This window comes from Giraffa tippelskirchi, chromosome 12, assembly GCF_054371585.1.
Source record: "Giraffa tippelskirchi isolate mGirTip1 chromosome 12, T2T-mGirTip1v1.2.pri, whole genome shotgun sequence".
Lineage (NCBI taxonomy): Eukaryota > Metazoa > Chordata > Mammalia > Artiodactyla > Giraffidae > Giraffa > Giraffa tippelskirchi.
In genome coordinates this window covers 10,864,413-10,886,766 of record NC_137286.1, presented here as the reverse complement: position 1 = coordinate 10,886,766, position 22,354 = coordinate 10,864,413, and the positions used below count along the sequence as shown (strand labels likewise).

General features: G+C 36.8%; 1 protein-coding gene across 5 annotated transcripts in view; it reads left to right on the top strand.

Moving 5' to 3' along the window:
* The window catches only part of PPP4R4 (protein phosphatase 4 regulatory subunit 4), a 100,451-nt gene that overhangs the window by 48,896 nt on the left and 29,201 nt on the right, over window positions 1-22,354 (top strand). For 4 of the 5 annotated variants that reach the window (XR_014071930.1, XR_014071931.1, XM_081552165.1 and 1 more), the window contains exons 4-14: window positions 5,929-6,076; window positions 6,584-6,657; window positions 7,769-7,875; window positions 8,954-9,061; window positions 9,942-10,063; window positions 12,585-12,707; window positions 13,798-13,967; window positions 14,279-14,398; window positions 17,180-17,257; window positions 18,099-18,182; window positions 18,774-18,956. Coding sequence is in view for 3 of the 5 variants with exons in the window: in XM_081552165.1 (XP_081408291.1) it covers window positions 5,929-6,076; window positions 6,584-6,657; window positions 7,769-7,875; window positions 8,954-9,061; window positions 9,942-10,063; window positions 12,585-12,707; window positions 13,798-13,967; window positions 14,279-14,398; window positions 17,180-17,257; window positions 18,099-18,182; window positions 18,774-18,956 (1,317 nt within the window). In the remaining 2 variants the exon portion in view is untranslated. Of the gene's footprint in view, window positions 1-3,978; window positions 4,075-5,928; window positions 6,077-6,583; window positions 6,658-7,768; window positions 7,876-8,953; window positions 9,062-9,941; window positions 10,064-12,584; window positions 12,708-13,797; window positions 13,968-14,278; window positions 14,399-17,179; window positions 17,258-18,098; window positions 18,183-18,773; window positions 18,957-22,354 lie in introns of those variants that run through there. The other variant, XM_081552167.1, reaches the window with a different exon arrangement.

Genomic DNA, 22,354 nt, shown 5'->3' with positions numbered 1-22,354 from the left:
GGCAGTGTGTTGAGGTAGAGATCCTAGAAAATGTTCCCATATCAGAACATCTAGAAACTAGATGAAGTGTCACGAGCATTCTTTAAAATGTATGGTTAATCTTATAAGAGAGTAAGGAATATTCAGGGCTCAGAAGCAAAACAGCCCCATCCACTTCTACTTAGGTATGTGCAGGAAAGCATCATTCCCGTTCTAACAATGATGGCTTGTGTTCACAAAATTCACATGATCGTAACTTTTCTTGAGCCCATCGAAAGTGGTCACAAAGAAACAAATGAACTCTATTCAGAAGAACTCTCTGAAGAGCAATGGGACACAAGGATGCTGACTTTTGACAAGAGTTTCAGAGGAAGAAGTGGCCACCAGATAAAATCGTTAGGAAAAATCAGCCCAACCGTTAAAAAGGTTTTAAAGATCGCTATCTGTTTGGAATAGCTCAGACACAAGGGAACTTGACGCTCACTTGTGGGCTGCTTGCCACATGCCCCCTTGGGCAGGGTAGGAGGCTGTAGAGAACCTCCATTGGTGATGCAGGTGTGACTGTTGATTCTTACTGGGGAACAGGGAAGCACCCACTTCCTCACAGTGATGTGCGTGGACATATAGGGAATTTCAGCAGAAAGAATCGAATGAGAATGCGTACTTACAGGATGACCAGATATACTGCTAGCCCTGCTCAGTGCTGTGTCTTCAGCTCCTTGGCTGTAACTAAATGGATATTTTTCAGTACTGGCATGTATATCGTCAGTAGAAGTCCCTCAAAGGTAGGGAACCATGTCTTTGACTTTTCTCCAGTTTCTCAGAATACTTAGTTTGATGTTGGTACTTAATAAATAGGAGTTTCCTGGTGGCTCAGTGGTAATGAATCCGCCTGCTTAGCAGGAAATGCAGGTTCGATCCCTGGGTTGAGAAGATCCCCTGGAGAAGGAAATGACAACCCACTCCAGTATTCTTGCTTGGGAAATCCCATGGATAGAGAAGCCTGGTGGGCTGCCATCCATGGGGTTGCAAAGAGTCACACACCACTGAGCAACTAAAGAGCAACAGCAACTTAATAAATAGCTGTGACTGAAATTAAAATTATATTATCAAAATTAGACTTTCATTGGTTTAGAGAGAGATTAGGATAGAAGGGGAAAGTTACTGACTAGAGAGAAAAGAAGGCATTACTTGCTTGTAGAAATGTGTCACACTTTCCAGTGCCATCTCCCCCTGTAAATGTTTATAATTTTTTTTTCAAAAAAATGTTTAATAAAGTGGAACATTTGAAATGGTTATTTATAGCTCTTGTGTCCATTAGTTATTTCTTTGAAATGGGCACATCCTTTTTTTTCAGTGTTTTAAATTTTTATTTATAGTTCAAGTGTAAATCATGTAATTACTGATGAGTCTGATTTATTACGTGTGAAAAATGACAGAATGTCTCCAGCTCAAAGTTCAGTTTCAGAACCATGGTCTTGAAATTCGTTGATCTTTTGGGGTGTCCTGGTGATTATGTGTGGCTGGATACCTCATTGCATGTTTGCAGTCATCAAGTGATAGTTTCTATTGGTACTGGTGCTTCTTTTTCTGGAAAGATATCTTCTGATATTTTTATGTGTACCTCCTCATGGACCTTGCTGATCACTGAAACAGATTAAAAGAAGGGTAAAACACGCCCTTTTTACTCCTGTCTGCCACCTCCTCTTTATTTTTCCCTCTCAGGATTTGATTTTTTGATGCTCTCAACTACTTTTCCCTATCCTTCATGGAAGTGTGGAACATGGCAGTCAGTGATCAGGGAATGAATGAGATACTGTAGTTAAATTGTTAAAGATATTTCAGGGTTGGTGTTCCAGTTATTCATATTTAAATCAGTTGTAAAGTCTTTTGTAAATAGTATAATTATATAGTAAAAAGAGTTGTTCACTATTACTTTGAGGTACTAAAAATTCCCACACTGTGACTCTCAGAACCCCAGATATTTTATATATCATAGGTTTATATTTTGATATAAAATATAAATATTAGGTTGGTATTTTAATATCTGCCCCAGGTTAGTATTGTCATATTTAACTCCCTCTTATTTAATTTCAAAGTAATCAGTGATGTTACCTCTAAAAATATACAGATACTTTGTAATTTTAGGATTCTTTTACCTTTAACAGCAGTCTTTATAGTAGATATGTTTATCAGTTTTATTTTAAAAGTTTAGTTTCCAAATATGTGGACCCAAAATATTTGCTCTTTTGACATAAGCCAACGATGTATTTATGCTTCTCTGTGCTGTGTATTGTAAAGAGAAAGGTCTTCTGGATGCATATGATGTGGGTTTATTGGAGGCAGCAGTTTCCTTCTCTGCCAGGACTGTATTACATTGTCTACAAAATGCTTTCTTGCAGCATTCATGCTAACTAAAGACTGAATTTAAACACAGAAGTGTCTAGTACATTTTCCTTCCTTAAGTGAGACTCGTTTTTTTAAATTTGAAAGTGTACCATTCATTCATTTATAAAATGTCTTATTTCATTTTTGAGGAATTTGAGTTGGAATGCCAGCCACACGATAGTACGTAAGAGGAACAGTAACTGGCATTAAGGCATGCACTTAAGCAATAGAAGAATTTACTTTTCAGTGTCTTCCAAGGTCCATGAGGATGCACACTTATTTACCCAGAGAGTATGGATCTCACTATGTTTGTCCAGAGGGTGTGACTCTGTGGAGGAGAAACAGGAACTGGTAAGTATCAAGTTCTTATTGTATTATGTTTCAGAAAAATATGTTTAGAAATCAATTGAATTTTAGCAGTGATGAAGTCTCTTAGTCTGTGCTGGTTTCTTAACAGTGGACAGTCCCAGATGTTGAAGTCAGCACAACAAGAGAAAAACCCAAATCCTGATAAGACTTGAGGATTTTTCGAAAATTAAATGCAAAATAGTTGGGGCATATGTTGCTGCGGGAGTCAAGACTAAGTAATACAGTAAGAAGATGTGAAGTTGGAGAACTCCTCCTGTTCCTCCTTTGCATAAAGTTCGCACACGTCCAAAACCCAGGACCTTAATGACTTTAAGAGGGGCAGAATCACATCTCTTGGAACTTTAAAACAGCAGACTCATGTGAACTGGAATGCTCACCGTGGCCCTCACAATTTATTTAAATATTTCTTTGCAAAATGCTTTCTGTTTCTAAATAAAAGCTGCGCCTTCTGAAATCTGTAAGTGATGTATCCTGGCCACATCAAATCTTCTAGAAGTGTTTTCCAAATCCAAAATTTTTAGTTTGAAGCAAATGGTTTTTTTTGGAAACAGTGTAAGAGAGGGATGTGGGAGGGTTATTTCAGAGACCAGTTGCTACTCTGCTTTACACCTTATCATTGCTTCTCTTTTTCTTTTCAGCCTGGAACTCTTAAGATACATAATTGAAAAAAAAAACTTGTGAAATGACGTGTGTGTGTGTGTGTGTGTGTGTGTGTGTGTTACAAAAGTTTAAAACAAAATATAACAGAAATCAGCCACCCTAATATGTGATCAGTTTTCTGGGAATGAACGCCACCATGCAGGCATCTGCCAAGTTTCTGACACTGCCACCTACAGACTCAGGGTTGATGTAAGCCATGCCTTAGTAAACACTGACGAGATGTGCAGAGTCTGCGAGGAAGAATTCAATCCTTGGCTTTGGCATTAGGCAAACAAAGCTTAAGTCTTAGAGTTGCCAATGACAAGCATGCTGGCCTTGAGCAAGATGCTCGACAACTCCGCATCTTTCCCTGCTGCTGTAGAATGACATATGTTATCTCCTAGTCTGATGACTGGCAGTGTCCCCACCATGCTGAATTAAGGACTCTGGGTACAAGGTCTAAATCACGGTTACAGAGACACTGGGGTGGGAAAAGTGGCAGGAACATCTCTATACTGACATGATAGAGAATTGAGAATGCATTTCTATATGATCCATTTTTGCTTTGCCTTATATCTAATTCTCCCAATCCCCAATCTTTAGGACTCACTTCAAAATCTCTTGAAGCCACCTTTTAGGAGATGTGGACAAAGTGTGTGAAGGGAGAGAGCCACAAGAGCAGGAAGTTTAGGTGAAAGGGTAAGAGATATTCAGTCATCCAGCAATTACTCACTGAATGCCTGCTGTGTGCCGTAGGAGTTGGGGATACAGTAGTGAATCAGACAAAATCAGACAAAAAATTCTGCAGTCATGATGCTTGGTTCTAGATGTGGGAGATAGACTGTAAACAAATGACTGTGTTGTATGTTGGATAATGGTGATGATCAACCCAGTTGGGTCATGGTGAGGGCTGGGGCGGAGGGGTGGCTTTCAGTTTAAAATAGGATCATCAGGGAATGGCTCACTGAAAAGGTGATGAGAGTAGAGGCTTGAGGGAGTTCAGAGAGCCAACCGTGTGGAAATCTGGGAAAAGAGGAAATTGGGAGCAGATCTTTGTAAGTCGTTGAAAAGGTTTTGGCTTTTCCTCTGAGTGGGTTGGAAAGCCACTGGAGAGTTTTGAGCGTAAAAGTGACATGATCTGACTTTAGAAGAATCTCTCTGGCTGCTGTAAAGAATGGATAATAGAGAGGCAATGATAGAATCAGGCACTGATTAGCAGGTTATTGGAGTAATTCAGGCTGAAGATGATGGTGGCTTGGACCAGCATGGTAGTGATGAAGGTGATTGATGGTCAGATTTGGGGCAGGATTGACAGCTCATTTGATTATGGGAAGTAAGCAACTGAGAGGAGTTAAGGATGACTCCAGAGTTTTAGGGTTGAAAGTTGGAAGGACAGAGTTAGCGTCTATTGTTTACTGAGTTGGAGAAGATAGGAGGAGGAACAGGTTTTAGGGAGAGATGAGTTCAGGTGATGAGACTCCTACCAGATATCCAGGGGTGGTGTAGAGGAGACAGTTGGATATACAGTGGTCATTATGTAAATGCTCAGTTTGCACAAGTTGGTAAGTCATAAAACTTCTGTGTAAATGATTTAAATCAAATCTTTTAAGAAGATGAAGTTGTAACTGTGTTTTATATATTAGGAAATAATGCAGAAAGACTAATTTTCCTAAGGTCGCAGATATGAAACTTTGTTTTATGGATGTGAGTTCCACATTGTTCTACCAACTTTATTAGTTATAAAAAAAGGCGTATAGGGGAAATTACAGTAGTTACTGTAATTGATTAAACAAAGTAATGCTTTTAGTTACATTTATGTGATGCACACCTACATAGTCTTCTAGAGAAATACAGGTGAGATCTTGGTGAGGTTTATATGAAAGATAGGTTTTCTTTTTTTTAACTCTTTGATGTGTTAAACTATTCTAATGTAGGCTTTGACTTTAAAAGGTGAGTGGAGATGGTTATGAATATAACTAGTTTTTAAAAACTTTCTTATATTAAGCAAAATTCCTTTTTTAAAACAGTTTACTTCATAGTAATTTGTGTTATTGTCACACGAATAGGGGAAAATACATTTTCACAATCATAAGTGTATTCCTTTTTTATAGTAAAATGTATAATATTTATTTTTTGAAGCAGAAATACAGCTAATAAAAACAAATGCATTTGTCTAAGTTCTGGCATTATTGTTTTAGGTGAGGTGGCAAACTGTACAATACGAATAGGAAAACAGAAACTGAGATCTGTTAAAAATGCCAGTTCTATTATCTAAAGGTGTATGTACTTTTTATGATTTTTATGCAGTAAAGCAATGAAGTGTTATAAATTATCTAAGACATTTAAAACTTTATGTGGTCTAATGAGTTAAACAATCAGAAGCAGATTAATGTAGTTTTCTCAGATAAAGTATCAAGAAGTACCTATCCTTAAAGGTCATATATAGTTATTTTGTAGAATATGACTGTTTGATTTCTATGACCTTGGATTTTTAAAAAATTGTAACTTCTGACCTCTCATCTATGTAACAGCAAACTCTTTCTGATTATACAGGAAGCCCTGCACGTTGCGGGGGTGGAAATGCAGTTAACGGCTGCGGTGTCATTTTTGACCATCCTACGGGACGAATCGGTGTCAGTTCATACATATGCCCACTCCTTCCTCCAAGTCATCCTTCTGCACCTGGAGCACAGGGATGCAGGTCAGGGGCCTGGCGTGCTTCATCCTACATGTACTTACTGTTTCTCGTATGTGGCTGTGCTATCTGAGTCATAGTGGTCTGATGACCATAATTGAGTGAGGCCGTTCTCCCTAAGAGTTAGCTGGTCAGTGGTGTGACTAAAACTCATGATGGCTCTTTTTGGACCAACCCACAAAATTCAGTGCTGTTTGAAGCCTGAAGACCCATCCGTTTATCTTACAGTTTATACTTTCTTCTTAGATTTGCTTCTTATACAACACTTATATTTATAGTATTATAGTATAAGAAGAAAGTACACTTTAGGTTATAAGATAACCCCTTGATGTTATTTTTAAAAATAGCAATATTTTCCAGATATTGGCTAAGACAAAAAAACAGAGAAACTTCTTAACAGTAGCAATAAAGATAATTATTGCTATTTTACAATTAAAGTCTGTTGTAAATATTAATGGCTAAGTTGAAACAATTTGTGAGATAGTTAACTTATGTTTTGTCTTTGTCATTCAGGTGTCAGCAACGCATGGCTGGAAACTCTTCTGTCTGTGATAGAAGTATTGCCCAAAGATACCCTAAGGCATGAGGTAAAACTTTTTTTATATAAATTTTAATATTTAAGTTATTCTAAGGTTTTGTTTTTTTGATAGAAGTGTTATTTCAAAAAGAATAGAGTTATTTCGTACTCTGAAAGCAGCACATGTTCATTATAGAAAACTTGAGTAGTAGAGAAGATAGAAGGAAGAAAAATCGTGATTCTGTACTTTGCTACTTTTAGCATTCTGATGTATTTTCATTTCAGAATTTTTTTCCCTGTATATGGTGCTATTTGACATGTTAGTGATCGTATTGAATTTATACATGTTTTTCATTTAGCATTATTTTCTTTATTATTTCCTCATAATATTCCTTTATTATTTCACTCATTTGGTAGTAGCTACAAATATTTTACTTATTTATGAAATACTTAAGCCTGTTTTCAGTGTTTTATTATCAAAGTAAGGCAATAATGAACATCTCCGTAGAGCTTTTCCTGTTTTTCGGACAATTTCCTTAACTGTAACTTCCAAAAAAATGGAATTATTGGGTTAGAAGGCATTAATATTCTTAAAACTTTTGACTAGTAATATGAGAAAATGCATGTTTGCCTGGACTTTGATCAGCAATAGCATTTCAGTTAAGTTTATTTATTTAGCTGTGCTGGGTGTTGATTGTGGCACGTGGGACCTAACTCCCTGATTCTGGCGCCCTGCATTAGGAGCACAGGGTCTTAACCACTGGGCCACCAGGGAAGTCCCTGAAGTTACAGTGTTTTGTTTACCTTAGCACAAATATAAAAAATAATCTATAATGAACAAAAACAAATTTCACAGTATCTAACCATTAACTTGCTTTTTTCTTTTGAAAAATGAATGTTTCACACCTGTATGTACATAGAGATCATTAGAGAATTCACCATAAGCTTTAATTCAATTTTTTGTGTGCCTGATTATTTTTGATTGCATTATTTATCATCATTCTTAATAATCCAGAAAGTGTAGTGATCCAGGTGATGAACAACCATGGACCCCAAAATGTAATTGAGGTTCTGTAAAAAATATTTAGGATATTAAAATGTTCTTTGAAGAAAATAGCTGACATTAATGTCAAGAATATATAAAGTTTTGTAACTTTGTCCTCTGAATCTTCTCTCTTTAGATTTTGAATCCACTCGTTTCTAAGGCGCAACTTTCCCAAACAGTCCAGTCTCGTTTAGTTAGTTGTAAAATTTTAGGAAAATTGACCAATAAATTTGATGCCCTTGTGTGAGTATTTGTACATAATTTTTTGTCTCCTTTTATTAAATTGATTTAAAATGTTTAATGACTATATGTTTAATAATTATATTTGTACTACTCCATACTGTATACAGTTTAACTGATTCAAATTTATAGAATATAGAAATCTCTGAAGTCTACTATTCAGAGGCATTTCTTGATTTGGCTTTTCAAAATCAATAAGGGTAACTTTTTTCTTATTTCCTGTATTAGTCATCTCCATCATGTACCTAGTGTAGTTTTGAGGATAGCATATTATCTTATAGTCTTTAAAAATTGATAAACATGACGTAAAGATAGATTTCTGCTCTTTTCCATTATTGCTATGAATTCATTATGTTGAACAATATATCTTACTTTGAGGTTTTGGGGAGATTGTTTACAATTTATTCGCTACTCTCTGCACAGATGATAAATACCAAGTGGAAAGAATGGAATGTTATGAAATTATGATGCAAGAGAGAGATATAAAATTGAAGAATATTTTGGTTGATGGCTGCTAGAATCAGATAGTCCACTTGCCCATAGCCTTTTATCCAGCTAAGATGTTTTAGCTGCCAATTCCAAATTAACCCTTATTTTTAAAAGATTCTGTCATCATTAAAAGTAGCTGTTAACATGCAAATGTAATCACATATATAAATATACATTGTAAACCGCTGTTGTTCGGTCACTCAGTCGTGTCCGACTCTGCGAGCCCATGCACTGCAGCACGCCAGGCTTCCTTGTCCTTCAGTTTCTCCTGGAGCTTGCTCAAACTCATGTCCATTGAGTCAATGATGCCATCCAACCATCTCATCCTCTCTTGCCCTCTTTTCCTCTTGTTCTCAATCTTTCCTAGCATCAGGGTCTTTTGCTCTTTGCATCGGGTGGCCAAAGTATTGAAGCTTCAGCTTTAGTCCTTCCAGTGAATATTCAGAGTTGATTTCCTTTAGGATTGACTGGTTTGTAAACTATAAAGCTCTATGTTAAAGTATGTTGTTATTAAGCTAAGATTTTCAGGATAATTTTTTGAAAATATTGATTACTCTAAAATGCTTATTTGCATGTTTCTTCTCTCTCTTAGCATCAAAAGAGAAATACTTCCGTTGGTAAAATCACTCTGTCAAGATGTAGAATATGAAGTTCGATCTTGTATGTGTCGGCAATTAGAAAATATAGCTCAGGGCATTGGGTAAGTATACTTTCAATTTCTTGTCACATTTTTGTTTTTGGATTGTCAGACATGCATATCCTATTCTGTATTCCATGAAAACAGGCATTTATTTGAAGAACTAAACTTTTTATGATCTTTAAAAATGGTAAGTACCTTCTGATGTGTTTGTATTAAAAGAGATAAAAGTGAAGCTTGCTTATTTCATTCACCTTTTTGTTCCTATATTTTACCCCCTTTTGACATCATGATGGGGTTAGATTGTAATTACCAGCATCTAGACTGGTAAATATGAACTACAAAGATAATAGGATCAGGCTGTCCTTAGACTTCTATTCCGTATACTTCTGGCTGTGAGACAAGAGAACGATATTCTCATAAATCGACTAGTTTGGGCAGTATACACCTTGCATCTACTTCCTGAAAAAATTCCTCACCTATAATCCAGTATGCTGAGAGGAACTAATGAAGAGGGAAAATGTTTGCATCATACATGTAGGTTCACAATGATGCCTCATTTCCATTGAACTTCTATGAAACAGCAAATGAGCAAAGAAAATGAATATTATACTTCAAAAAAGAAGAAATACAAGTGGTTAATACACATATATTCAGCCTCATTGTTCAACCATGTTAGTTGTTGGAGAAATACATTCGCTTAGTGAGTATATACTGAGTAGCTACTGTAAGCTGTATAAGTAATGATGCAGTTACCATGGATATTTCTTATATTTAAACTGTCATTCTTTTCTAGCCAGACTGCAAGCTTCCAGAGAGCAGGAGCCATATCCTCATGATTTTTCCTCTTTTATGCAGCATGCAGCTCAGCAACTGATCCTTAGTCACATTCTTACCAAAATTTATTGATTTGATTTGTTTTCTTCTGTTGCTTATTGTGCAGGACAGAACTTACCAAAAGTGTGGTGCTCCCTGAATTAATAGAACTCTCTAGGGATGAAGGCAGCAGTGTGCGGCTGGCAGCTTTTGAAACTTTGGTTAATCTGCTCGACATATTTGATACAGGTGAGTCCTCACATGGAGATGTGCTCCATCGCTTTGCTTCTGAGAGCATTGTGTTTTCCTGTTCCGTGTCACTGGTAGAGGAGGAAGCTGGCTGCAGTATAGTCAGTCTTCCTGATGAGAGTGAGGCGTCCCTTCCCCTTTCTTGTGCTGTGGTCCTTCCGCTTTCAGTGCTTTCTCTGCTGCCACTTTTCCCTCCCAGCACCTGGTGTTGTTGTACATTGCCTACCCCTCTCTCTTCTCTCATCAGCATGTACCTGACTAGTGTGGAGAGCTAGTAAGAATTTGCATTGGTGGATTAGGTTTTAACTTGCTCAGCTAACTGTGACCCTAAGACAGATCTTGACTGAAGCAATATCAAAATTAGTTTCCTCTATTTTATATTTTAATGCTAGAAATCTCCTGGTCGCAAGAAGAGAAGTCTGGGTGGGGTATTGGGGTGGGAATCGGTAAGGAAGTGTTTCTTTGTGTTACACAGATCAAATCACCGAGATGATTAGTTGCTTTTGTGAGTGTGTGACTAGATTCTTAACGAATGTTGGACATTAGTTTTATCCATGCAAATTGACTATTTTGGTAGGGTGTAATTTGGAAGGACAGATGTCAAGTACTCAGGTGCAAAACACTATTGTGTAATTGTAGGCTTAACAATGTGTTAACTGAGCTAGGAGAATCTCTTAAAAATTATTGCAATGTGGACAACTATGTTGTGTGGATGTTACAGAATAATAATTTAGGCCATGTGGTGCACCAGAGGACTAAAAACAGCAGTACCTGAGAAGCGAATGAATGACTGTCCGTGTGCTAATAATGGGGGGCCCCTAGGCATCCAAGCTAGAGCCTGGGATCGTCTCTCATCTGGGGCCTTTCCTGCTGCATACTAGGCTGTCACAGATCTGTCTTAACGTGTGTTTCTGGCTGTATTTCCTGCCATTCTTTCCTGCTTCTCTTGGATCTGGTGCTCCAACCCCACTTTCCATTTTCTTGGCATACCAAATTCTTTCCACCCCTAGGCATTCCATGTTCTCTTTTTTCACTCTTCCCTCTATTTTCCTCCTAGCCAATTGCTTCTCCTTCAGTGCCCAGTTGAGATCTAGTGTCCTTGCTGACATCTTCTAAATCCCTTTATACCAGGGGTTGGCAAACTGTGGCCTGTGGGTCAAATCCCACTGCCACCCATTTTGTAAATAGAGCTTACTGGAATGCACCCACACTCATTTGTTTATATATTGTCTCTACCTGTTCTGTGCCAAAGTGACAGAGTTGAGTACTTGTGACAGATAAACTACAAAACCTAGAATATTTGCAAAAATAGTTGCATACTTCTGCCTTATACTAACTATTTAAATAATGATCACATTGTCTTATGATATTTTGGGGGCTTGATTTCTTTGCTGGTCTGAATTTCATAAGTTCAGGAAGCATTTATCATTCACTTCTCTGTTTCTGTTAATGTTTATTCTCTAAGAAATTCAGTAAATGTTGGATGAATGTTATTTAGTAAAAACAATAGATATGGTGCTGAAATGTGATGATAATAATAGCAGTAATAATAATACCAATAATCCTGTTACAAAATTTTACTTAGTGTTGTCAGACCCTTAGCTTTGTTGTTCAGTCGCTAAGTCATGTCTGACTCTTTGCGATGCCATGGATGGCAGTGTATCAGTCTCCTCTGTCCTTCACTGTCTCCCAAAGTTTGTTCATATTCATGTTCTTTGAGTTGGTGATGCTATCTAACCATCTCATCTTCTGCTGGCACCTTCTCCTCTTGCCTTTAATCTTTCCCAGCATCAGGATCTTTTCCATCGAGTCAGCTGTTCACATAAGGTGGCCAAAGTATTGGAGCTTCAGCATCAGTCCTTCCAATGAATATTTAGGGTTGATTTCCTTTAGGATTGACTGGTTTGACCCTAATAGAGTAGTGATTCTTTTCTGAAAGTTTAAGAGAACTGTGGGAAATTCAGGGAGTATTTGAAATCAAAACTGAAATATTGTTAATATCAGAAACTTATGAGTAAGCAAACACTCAAAGAATCAAATCAGTTTTTTAAAAGAGTCACATAAGAAGTAAAAATGAAGACATTCATTATACAGAATGTAATATGAACTAACTTTTAAAATATATCAAAAGTAAAATGATAAAATGCAGCATGGTATGAGTCTACATGACTATAAGAATGCTAACACTAAGCGAGAATACTGGAGTGGGTTGCTATTACCTTCTCCAGGGGATCTTTCCGACCGGGGGATCAAACCCACAACTCCTGCATTGGCACGTGGGTTCTTTACCACTGAACCACAAGGGGAGCCCACAAACCCTTTAGCCTGACTAAAGTTCTTGATGATTTCCACTCACTTCTCACTTCCTCTTTATATCATACCTCCATCATCATTGTTGTCAGATATTTTCTGTTACTCTAACATAGTAATTTTTCTTTCTGAAATTTGTGTGTATACAGTAATTTGCACATTTGCAATGTGGGCAACTGGATCTAAACTGTGTTTTATTCTTGTTTTTCAGATGACAGAAGTCAAACTATACTTCCTGTAGTAAAGTCATTTTGTGAAAAATCTTTCAAAGCAGATGAATCAATTCTTATTTCTTTATCTTTCCATTTAGGAAAACTATGCCATGGATTATATGGTATGATATGTGCTAAGAATGTCAAGATTGCAGAGAATTTTTCCTTTTTCTTTTACCTTAGCCCCTAAACTGCAGCTTTTCAGTTGTAAAGCCTACCCTATGTGTAACATCTTAATGACTTTTTCACGAAAGAACAATGGCAGAGTGAAGTAGGCATAGCCCTTTAAATTTCTGAATATCTTATCTTTTATATTAGTTGGCATTTGATCATAGGAGTTTAGGTGTATTAACTATTAGTACATAGTAAGTACACCCTTATTAACTTTTTTTGAATGATTAATATATCACATGAGCAGTTCAAATTAGAATGTAGAATAATACCTGTAACTCTTGGCATTTTAAATGTGTTACTCAGTTCTCTCTTATTAAAATAATGTAGGCATTGATTGTAACAATCTAGCATAGCAAAAAATATTTTTATGTGGATTGTAGGCTTTCAGTAGACTGTTGAAAAAAGTATTGCAATAATTGTTGAGTTACTAGCTCTCTAAGATAGTATATGAATATGGAACCAGTCATTGATCAAAAGTATTTCGGGTTTATTTTGCCGTCTTTCATATTTGGGACTTTTTTTTTTTTGCTACACCACACAGCTCCTGGGATCTTAATTCCCCAACCAAGGATCAAACTCAGGTCCCTGGCAGTGAAAGTGCCAAGTCTTAACCACTTGACCACCAGATCCCATTTTTAAGCTCCTTCTCTGCAGACATATGTGCATGTCTTTTCTGTAGGCAACTTTAAAATATTTACCAGAAATAAATAGCAATAATGGCTGCTATATTATTATTGTAATTATTCGTTAGTGGTATATACTGTTGTACATGCTGCAGAAATTAATGCACGTATAATTCCTGCATCACATAGTTTATACTATCAAAATTAAAATGAAAATATTAAAATTAACATAAGGTAAAGACCCATTAGATTTCTTCACAGTAGTTACTCTTTTCTCATTATTACTTTTACTTATGATTTCCAACCATTTGTTTAAATTTCTGATTCTAATTATGTTTTTACTGCACTTTGCTTTTCTCTCTTTAATTTTTGTTTTCAATTAAAATATTGATCAAAGGTTTTACATGTGTTTTAGGAATTTTTACTCCAGATCAACACTTGAGATTTTTGGAGTTTTATAAGAAACTTTGTACATTGGGTTTGCAACAGGAAAATGGACACAATGAAAACCAGATACCACCCCAAATCTTAGAGCAGGAGAAGAAATATATTTCAGTACGGAAGAACTGTGCTTACAACTTTCCGGTAATACATTATACATTTGTAGTGGCTACACATTTTAATTATCACTTAAAATATGTGAATAGATGACATTGAAAACTATTGCCATATTTGACACTTATTAGTTAGCATTATGTCTGGTATATATTGGTATAATTTATATTTGTCTCTATGTATATATGTTAGAATTATATGTATTTGGATCTTCCAAATATGATTTCTAATTAAATTATGATTCAGAGAACATGATTTCAATTTAAGTGAAATGATTATGACATTGTTATTGATGCATGTTTTTCTCTTTGAAACTTATCTTCTTCTTCCACCTCCACCAGGCCATGATTGTTTTTGTTGATCCCAAAAACTTCCACATGGAACTCTATTCTACATTCTTCTGCCTTTGTCATGACCCCGAAGTACCAGTCAGATACACTATTGCTATTTGCTTTTATGAAGTAAGTCTGAAAAAGTGATAACCACTTTACATTTGTTATTTTTTACTTACGTGTACTAGATGATTTTCTGATGTGTTATACACTTTTGTTTTCAGATTTATTAAAAGATATTGGCTCCATATCTCTTTTATATTCTAATGCTAAATTTAGGAAAATTCTCATAATTCTGTTTAGAGTGTTTACAGAATTTATTTACATAAAGATGTTACATTCATTTATCATGTATTAATCCATTCGTTCAGTATATCTTGTCTTAAATTATACTGTCTCTTACTTTAAGACAGACATTGTGGTATGAATATGGCTGTTGTAGATCTGGAAGTAAAATCAGTTTTATAATGCTTTATAATGTTTATATTTAGCATTGCACCTAAACTCAGGAACTTGAGAACAAATGGAAAATTGAGAGAGTATTTATTTAAATTTATGGCCTTTACCATACATGGTTCATATTTTGTGAGCACAGCTTATATATTCAGCTGTTATACAACTCTTCATAGTGTCAGAGCAAAAGTGAATTTTTTTGTTTTACCTTGCTGAGGGACAGTGGAAATCTTAGTTCCCCAACCAGGGAATGAACTCATGCCCCTGAAGTGGAAGTACAGAGTCTTAACCCCTGGATCACCAGGGAAGTCCCACAAAGGTGAATCTAAATTTTATGATAAATGTAATTAACTTCTTAACCCTTGAGGCTGAAATTTAGGGCATGTTTCTTGAGTGATTATAGGCAGTACATGCGTGCCATCATTGCCATAAACATGTATAAGCTATAATTTGTCGACTTCAGGACTGTCACATAAAAATATCTGAGTGGCTTGAGATTTCCGTAGTGGTCCAGTGGTTATGACTCCATGCTGCCGATGCTGGGGGCATGGATTCGTTTCCCAGTTGGGGAACTAAGATCTCACATGCCTCGAGGTGCAGCCAAAAGATAAAATTTTAAAAAAGAAATTTTAAAAATCTGAGTGGCTTAATAAAATATTTATTTCCTTTGTAGTAATATTCTTAGTCTCAGTGAGAATATTGTATCTCCTTCCTTGAACTGTGTTCAAAGCATTGTTAGGTTAGCTAAAACTGTAGGATATCCACAGCAGCATTAGAAGTGTTGCTTTAGACTCTTGCTATTGAATGATAGTCATTGCTTGTTTTTTTCTGGTGTGAATTAAATGAATGTTCTGTGTGCAAAGTCCAAGAAAGATTCCCTTTAAATGGTATAATTAATTAAAATAATTCATTGTTGAACAATTAAGTCATCTTTGTAAATACACAATTAAGAATATGCTTTTGGAGGAGGAGACATGGCAGAGGGCACTCGCTGGCTGAGTGAACTGCTTATCTCCCGTGTGTATTAAGGCATTTACGCTTGGTTGCTGCCCTGTGTTCTTGTATTTGTCTGGATCGGTTCATGAGATGGTTGCATGAGATTAGAGTCTGAGAAAGCAATATTTATGCAATATGAGAGTTTCTAGTTAAGTTTATTTTTATCTCATGCCTTTACTATTTTATTTTTATTTATGTTTTATAGTGGACATAATGTGTTAGCACCATGGAAATAGGTGTGTTGAAATATATATGCAAGAATATTTCACTGATAGAAATGAGTTTGGAAATCATTGGTTTAGCTATTTGCTGGGGGGCTAGTTTCTGTATTCACCCAGTCATACCATGGTGGTGGGTTAAGATGATACTTGACTCCATAAATGAATGCTTAGTGTAGGTTTGTCCTTTTAAATAATGAAAATCCACTGGTGGCTTTAAATTTCCCTGACAATGTTATTACCAGATTCTGATAATGACTCTAGTATGGTCCGAGTTTATTTTGGTTTTTCAGGAAGAGTATTTTCAAAATACTTTCAAATCAAAAACAACCTTGCAGAGCAAAGATCTGTGAAATACTTTCTTTATCGGTAGCTCCCTTTACAATTAAAACTTACTCAAAAGTAGTATGTTAAAAAATACTTAAAGGTAAAGTGGAACCTGGGGAATCTACCATTGTAGATTTTTACCATTGCTTGTCTGGAGGGGGAAAAAGTGGTTCATAAAGGAGCTGGGTTAGTCTAGACTTAAGATTATGCTTTCCCAGCATCAGGGAAAGATTGAGGGCAGGAGAAGGGGGCGACAAAGGATAAGATGGTTGGATGACATCACCGACTCAGTGGACATGAGTTTGAGCAAACTCTGGGAGACCGTGAAGGACAGAGGATCCTGGCCTGCTGCAGTCCATGGGGTCGCAAAGAGTTGGACACAACTGAGCGACTGAACAACAACTCCCAACTCCTCTCTTGCTGATTGAAGTCTTTGATTGAAAAAGTCTTTGAAGTCTTGCTGGCTTAGGAGTTTGCTCTGTCCCTGTGTGACTGCTGGCCTTCAGCAAAACTTGTGCCGTCTGGGAGCTCTAAACCAGGATGAGTGCTCCCCTGGCTTCGCTCTCTTGAAAGACCCTGTTGGCTGCTCTAAGACTAAAATATGAACTATAGGCATCCCTGGGCTCATTATTGCTGTGATAGGAAACTTATGATTGATAAATCCATTCTTCTGCCATCTCTCACCCCCACCTGGGCACTTCCCTACCCTCATGTGTCCATACACTCCATCATGTTAGGATGCAGACTGAAAAGCTTGTTAGGTGTGCAAGTAATTTTTTCTAGAAATCTAATTTTATGTTGTAAGCAAGTCTCATTTTGGAAGTAAATCTGACAGGTTATTTTTTAAAAAATTGTTGTTGTAACCTTTATATGTCTAGTAATCTCAAATCTGAGAGACTTTATTGCTACATTTTAGGTGTCTAAACTTCTGAATTCTGGAGTATATTTAATACATAAAGAACTAATAACATTGTTGCAAGATGAATCATTGGAGGTAATATCTTCTTACTCTTTTTTACTTCTTTTATGTCAGGTTTGAGTATATCAATGCCTTTTTAATTTTCCTGCTTCTTGGGAATTCATGAATTCTAATAGCTGACTAGTCCTGGAAGCTTGTAACTGATGAACCACTATGTCATAGACTAGAGATTGGGAAGGTCTTTTATAAAAATACATTGTTTTAAAATATATATGTATATTTACTTGTTATGTAATGGAAAACTTTGGAAGTGCCAAAAAGTAGACAGACAAAAGAGTACTTTTAGTTCTAATCACTATTTCTATTTAATATTTTCTTGTATGTTTTCATTTTCTGTTTTTTCTATATAAGGTTTTTTTAAGTTTTACACAATTGTGATCATATGTTATATCAATCACATTTTATATCTTTTTATTTACCTCAGCATTGTGGAGCCTCTGGAAAACTTAATTTTTATACTCTATCTAGTGTATCCTATTCACCCAAACAGCTGCTAGCTTGCCAAAGCTCAGCTCCTCAACGTGAGACATCTCTGAGGGTGTCATCTGACTTAACACTGTTTTTCAAAAGTTGGGAGGCGGTTCTAAGGATGTTGTTAGGCTGTCTTGCTTCGAGACTGTTCGAATAATATCAAGAGGCAGACATACTAACTCTCTTCAAAGGTAGTTTGACCAAGGTAGTTGATTATGTTTCTAAGACTCTGCAGCAAAAAGATGACAGAGCAGAAGACTAGAAACCCCCAAAATGCTCTTTGGTAACTACCCACTACTTCTGTGTAGAAATTGGCATGTTAATTAATCTAAGATTAGAAAAACACAGCCATCACAAGAAGGGTAATCAGTATCTCTGTTAACAGGTACTAGATGCTCTCATAGATCATCTTCCAGAGATTCTGGAACTGATGTCTACTGGTGGGGAGAGCAGTGTTCAAGAAAATAAGGTGAATCCCATGGATCAAAAGAACTTCTGGATCTTGTATGGGTGACCTTACTCTGCAGAGGTGTTGAGAGGAATCAATGAAAGAATGTATGAAAAACACTTAACACAGTGCTGGCCACCTAGAAGCGCCCAGTAAAAGGCTTTTGGAGTTATGACAGCTTAAATTTCCTCTACCTTTCTTACCACAATCTGTATTTACTGTCCTTGGGGTTTACTTTCATATTTTCAGTTTTTATTAGCATTAATTATTATTGCAAGAATAGCAACTAGTGAGGACAAAGGGTAGGAATTTAGAATATCAAAGTTTGCTGATGGTGAAATAGAATACATTTTACTTTAACTGGAAGAGCTATGAATCTGTCTCTTTCAAAATTTTGTTGCCAGGAATCATAAATTTTACTTATAGATTTTTAAAAAATATTTGATTTTACTGAATAATTACCTCCCTGTGACAACTGCAATGCCTCCTAAGTTCGGAAATGATTAAGAGTTTTCCCTTCCCCAGTGTATTGTAAGACTGAATAATTTGGCTGAGTGCTGCAGCTGATGTATTTAATTATCTTTGATTCTCTTGATGTGTTTTCTTCTTCAGTTATCATCCCTGCCTGACTTGGTTCCAGCTCTGACAGCTGCTGAGCAGCGAGCTGCAGCCTCCTTAAAGTGGAGAACTCATGAGAAGCTGCTCCAGAAATATGCCTGTCTGCCACAAGTCATATCAAGTGATCAGATCTATTATCGTTTCTTACAAAGAATGTTCACAATCATGATGACAAATGTGAGCCCAATGCCTCTTATCTGATTTTTTTTTTGAACTGGCACACATTTTGGAATTAACCAAATTCTCCACGTTTTTGAAATAGAACAGCGAGCTCCATTCACGCCCTTCTGCCTGGAGGGGTGTTGTTACCTTGCTTCCTCACTGGGTTCTCCTTTTGATCAGCTACCCAGCTGAAGAGAGGGATGCACAGGGGAGGGTGTCAGCACACTCACTTCAAGCTTGATACAGGGCTCCAGGGGGAGATTGGCAGGAGTCTCAGCTGCACAGTGACTTCTGCTCTGATGTGCACCTTCCATGTGTCATGGCGTCAGCTGTGCTCTCTCACCTTACCTAAGAGTATTCCTTAAACCCCTTAATATTAGTTTGCTTTCTTTTTCTTTTTTTGGTTTCTTTTTCTTTTACCTTGTAACAGATAAAATTTATAGAAAAAACATGGATGCCCTGCTATGGATAACCTCAAAATTAGAGTCAAAAGCAGGGGGAAAGGAAGGCTTGTACTCAAATTTCCCCATAGAGTAAATTGTCTGCCTTTTTTCCTTAAAATTCCCAGAGGATCATTTAACCTGCAGTTTGATTATATGTTGACTATGACATCCTACTACTGTTTTTTTCAAGTATACAATAGTTCCACATAATGTGTATGTGTTAGAAACTATTTTTTAAAGAGTACTTTGAATTCTCATTGTTCTCAAAAAAAAGGGAGAGAATGAAATCTAGTAGCCATCTCGAAAACCCCAAATCAGTTTTAGCTTCAAAGATTAAAAAGAGGGAAAAAATGACATTACTGGGGTCATTTTATAACTTAACTAAAAAACAATAGGCGTATATCTTATGCTAACACTTCTGCTTGAAGTTTGTTTCGTGTATCAAAGCAAAGACTAGGGGTTGAAGGTTGTTTTATAGGTATAATCATGTTAAAAAGTGATACTGGCAAAAATAACTTCTTATCAGAGGATAATGCATGAATGTACCACATAGAAAATGTCACATAAAGTCAAGCAGAATTTATTGATGACTTTATTCAGCAGTCAGCTTCTGTTTACTGTGTTTCACGCACTATTCTGAGAGCTGGGGATCTGGGTGTGAACAAGACAGATTCCTGCTCTAATGGATCTTGAGTTCTAAAGAGGTGATGGTATGGGAAGTGATAAATAATAAAATAAAATGTATTTACAAGAGGTGATAAGTCCTATGAAGCTTGATCTTAATTGTTTGTCTCAACCTAATTACTAAGTAGTCATCTTTGTGTTTGTAAAGCTAATAAGTATACAAAATTATTCCATATTTTTAGCCTCTCGTATCAGGAAAGAGAAATAATTTACACCATAGGGTGAACCAAATACTTTCAAGTCTGAGGGGTTTGCTTTGTTTTCTTTTGCAAGGAGGTAATTCTACACTTAAAAGAGATATATATGATTTACCATAGCACATTTTCCATGATCAAATAAAGATATTTATATTTCGTTTCAGTATCTTCGGGAAAAAAAGGTTTATATTTTTAGTTCCATATCTAATGGTCATAATATTCATTCATTCATTCATGTAATAAAATTTATTGAGCAGTTACAATGTGCCGTGTACTGTTAGTGACTGAAAAGATAAAGGATCTGTTCTCACAGAACTGTAAGTTCTGTTGGAGACAGACAACACACACATATTGGGTTGACAAAAATTTCATCCAGGTTTCTGTTTAAGATGTTACAAAAAAACCTGAATGAACGTTTTGGCCAACCCAGTGCACTGGACACCAGGGATGAAGAGTGCAAGGAGGAAGTAACACAGGGTAGAGGGGGAGAAAGTGATGGAGGGCGTTGTGGGTGTAGCGGTCAGGAAAGAGCCCCCTCTGACCAAGAGGCCTGGACCAAGTCAGGGAGTGGCCATGTGGAGGTCTGAAGCACAGGTGATCCCGACAAAGTGAAAGTGAAGTCGCTTCAGTCGTGTCCGACTCTGTGCGACCCCATGGACTGTAGCCCACCAGGCTCCTCCGTCCGTGGGGTTCTCCAGGCAAGAATACTGGAGTGGGGTGCCAGTGCCTTCTCCAGGAGGTCTTCCCAACCCAGGGATCGAACCCGGGTCTCCTGCATGGCAGAGTGACGCTTTACCATCTGAGCCACCAGGGAAGCTCAACAAAGGGAAGAGTAAATTCAAAGATGTGATTCAGGGTGTGCTTGGTTTTATGAGGGTCAGCAAGGAAGCCAGTGTGGCGGTTGTTAGAGATGAGCCTGGAGAGGTCTTTGGGCCCACAGCACACAGGTGCTCGAAAGCCATGGTATAGAACGGAGGTTATATTCTGTTATGCAGGGGAAGGCTTTGGAAGGTTTTGGAGTAGAGCAATGACATCAACTAACTTTTTTTCCTACTTCTGTAATGAAAAAAATTTAAAGACGCACGAAGGCAGAGAAAAAACTACAATGAACCCTCACGTACCCATCACCCTGATTTAACAGTTGTTAACGTTTTGCCATATTTGTCTTTTCCATTTCATTGTGCTAAAAAGTTTAAATTATAGATGTCATATTTTATCTCTAAGCATTTCAGTATTCATCTCTAGAAAAGGACATTGTCCTATATAATCATGTTACAATTATTACATTTGACAAAATGAACAGTTATCTTTAATATCATTTAAAATTCATATCAAAGTTTACTAGTTATCCCCCAAATGGGTGTGATAGTTGTTTTATTCCATATAGGATCCAAGTAAGGTCTATTCATAGCCTCAGGTGGTTACATTGCTTAGTTCCCTTTTAATCCAGAGCAGATTCCCTCTTTGCCCTTCCCCCACTTTTCCATATTTGTTTTAAGCTGGAGGTTTGACAATGGCTTGCCGAGTCTTAGATCAGTGTTTTTGGCAAGAATTCTTCATCACTGCTGCTGTGTTTTATGTTGTGTCGCATCTGGACGCCTGCCCCTTTGTAAATGAGCTCGAAGTGCTTGTTCAGGCAGGGACATCTCTGTTGGTTCACTGCAAAATTGTGTTTTCTCCCTTGTGATCTGTGTCATAATCTGAAGCTGACACTTCAACACTGAATACCCAGTTTCCCAGTAACCTTTTACCCTTCAGTTTTAGCATCCATTGATGATCCCTGCCTGAATCAGTTATTTCATTAGAACTTACAAAAGAGTAGCTTTTAAAATTCTCTTTTCTTCTACATTGTTGATGATAGTCTTCTCAGGATAAATGCTTTTTTTATTTACCCTAAAATATACTTCCTAATGTAAAGAGAGGATAAGTTCTTATTTCTTTCCCTCTGTCAATTTTCAGAGTTAACCCAGTGATGATGAATGAATTTTGTTTTTGTTTTTATCCTTTCATTTAGACTCATCTTTTATATTGAACAATGTTTTAATCAATTTCAGTCATTATTCACGTGCTCCAGTGGTCACAGTTTCTT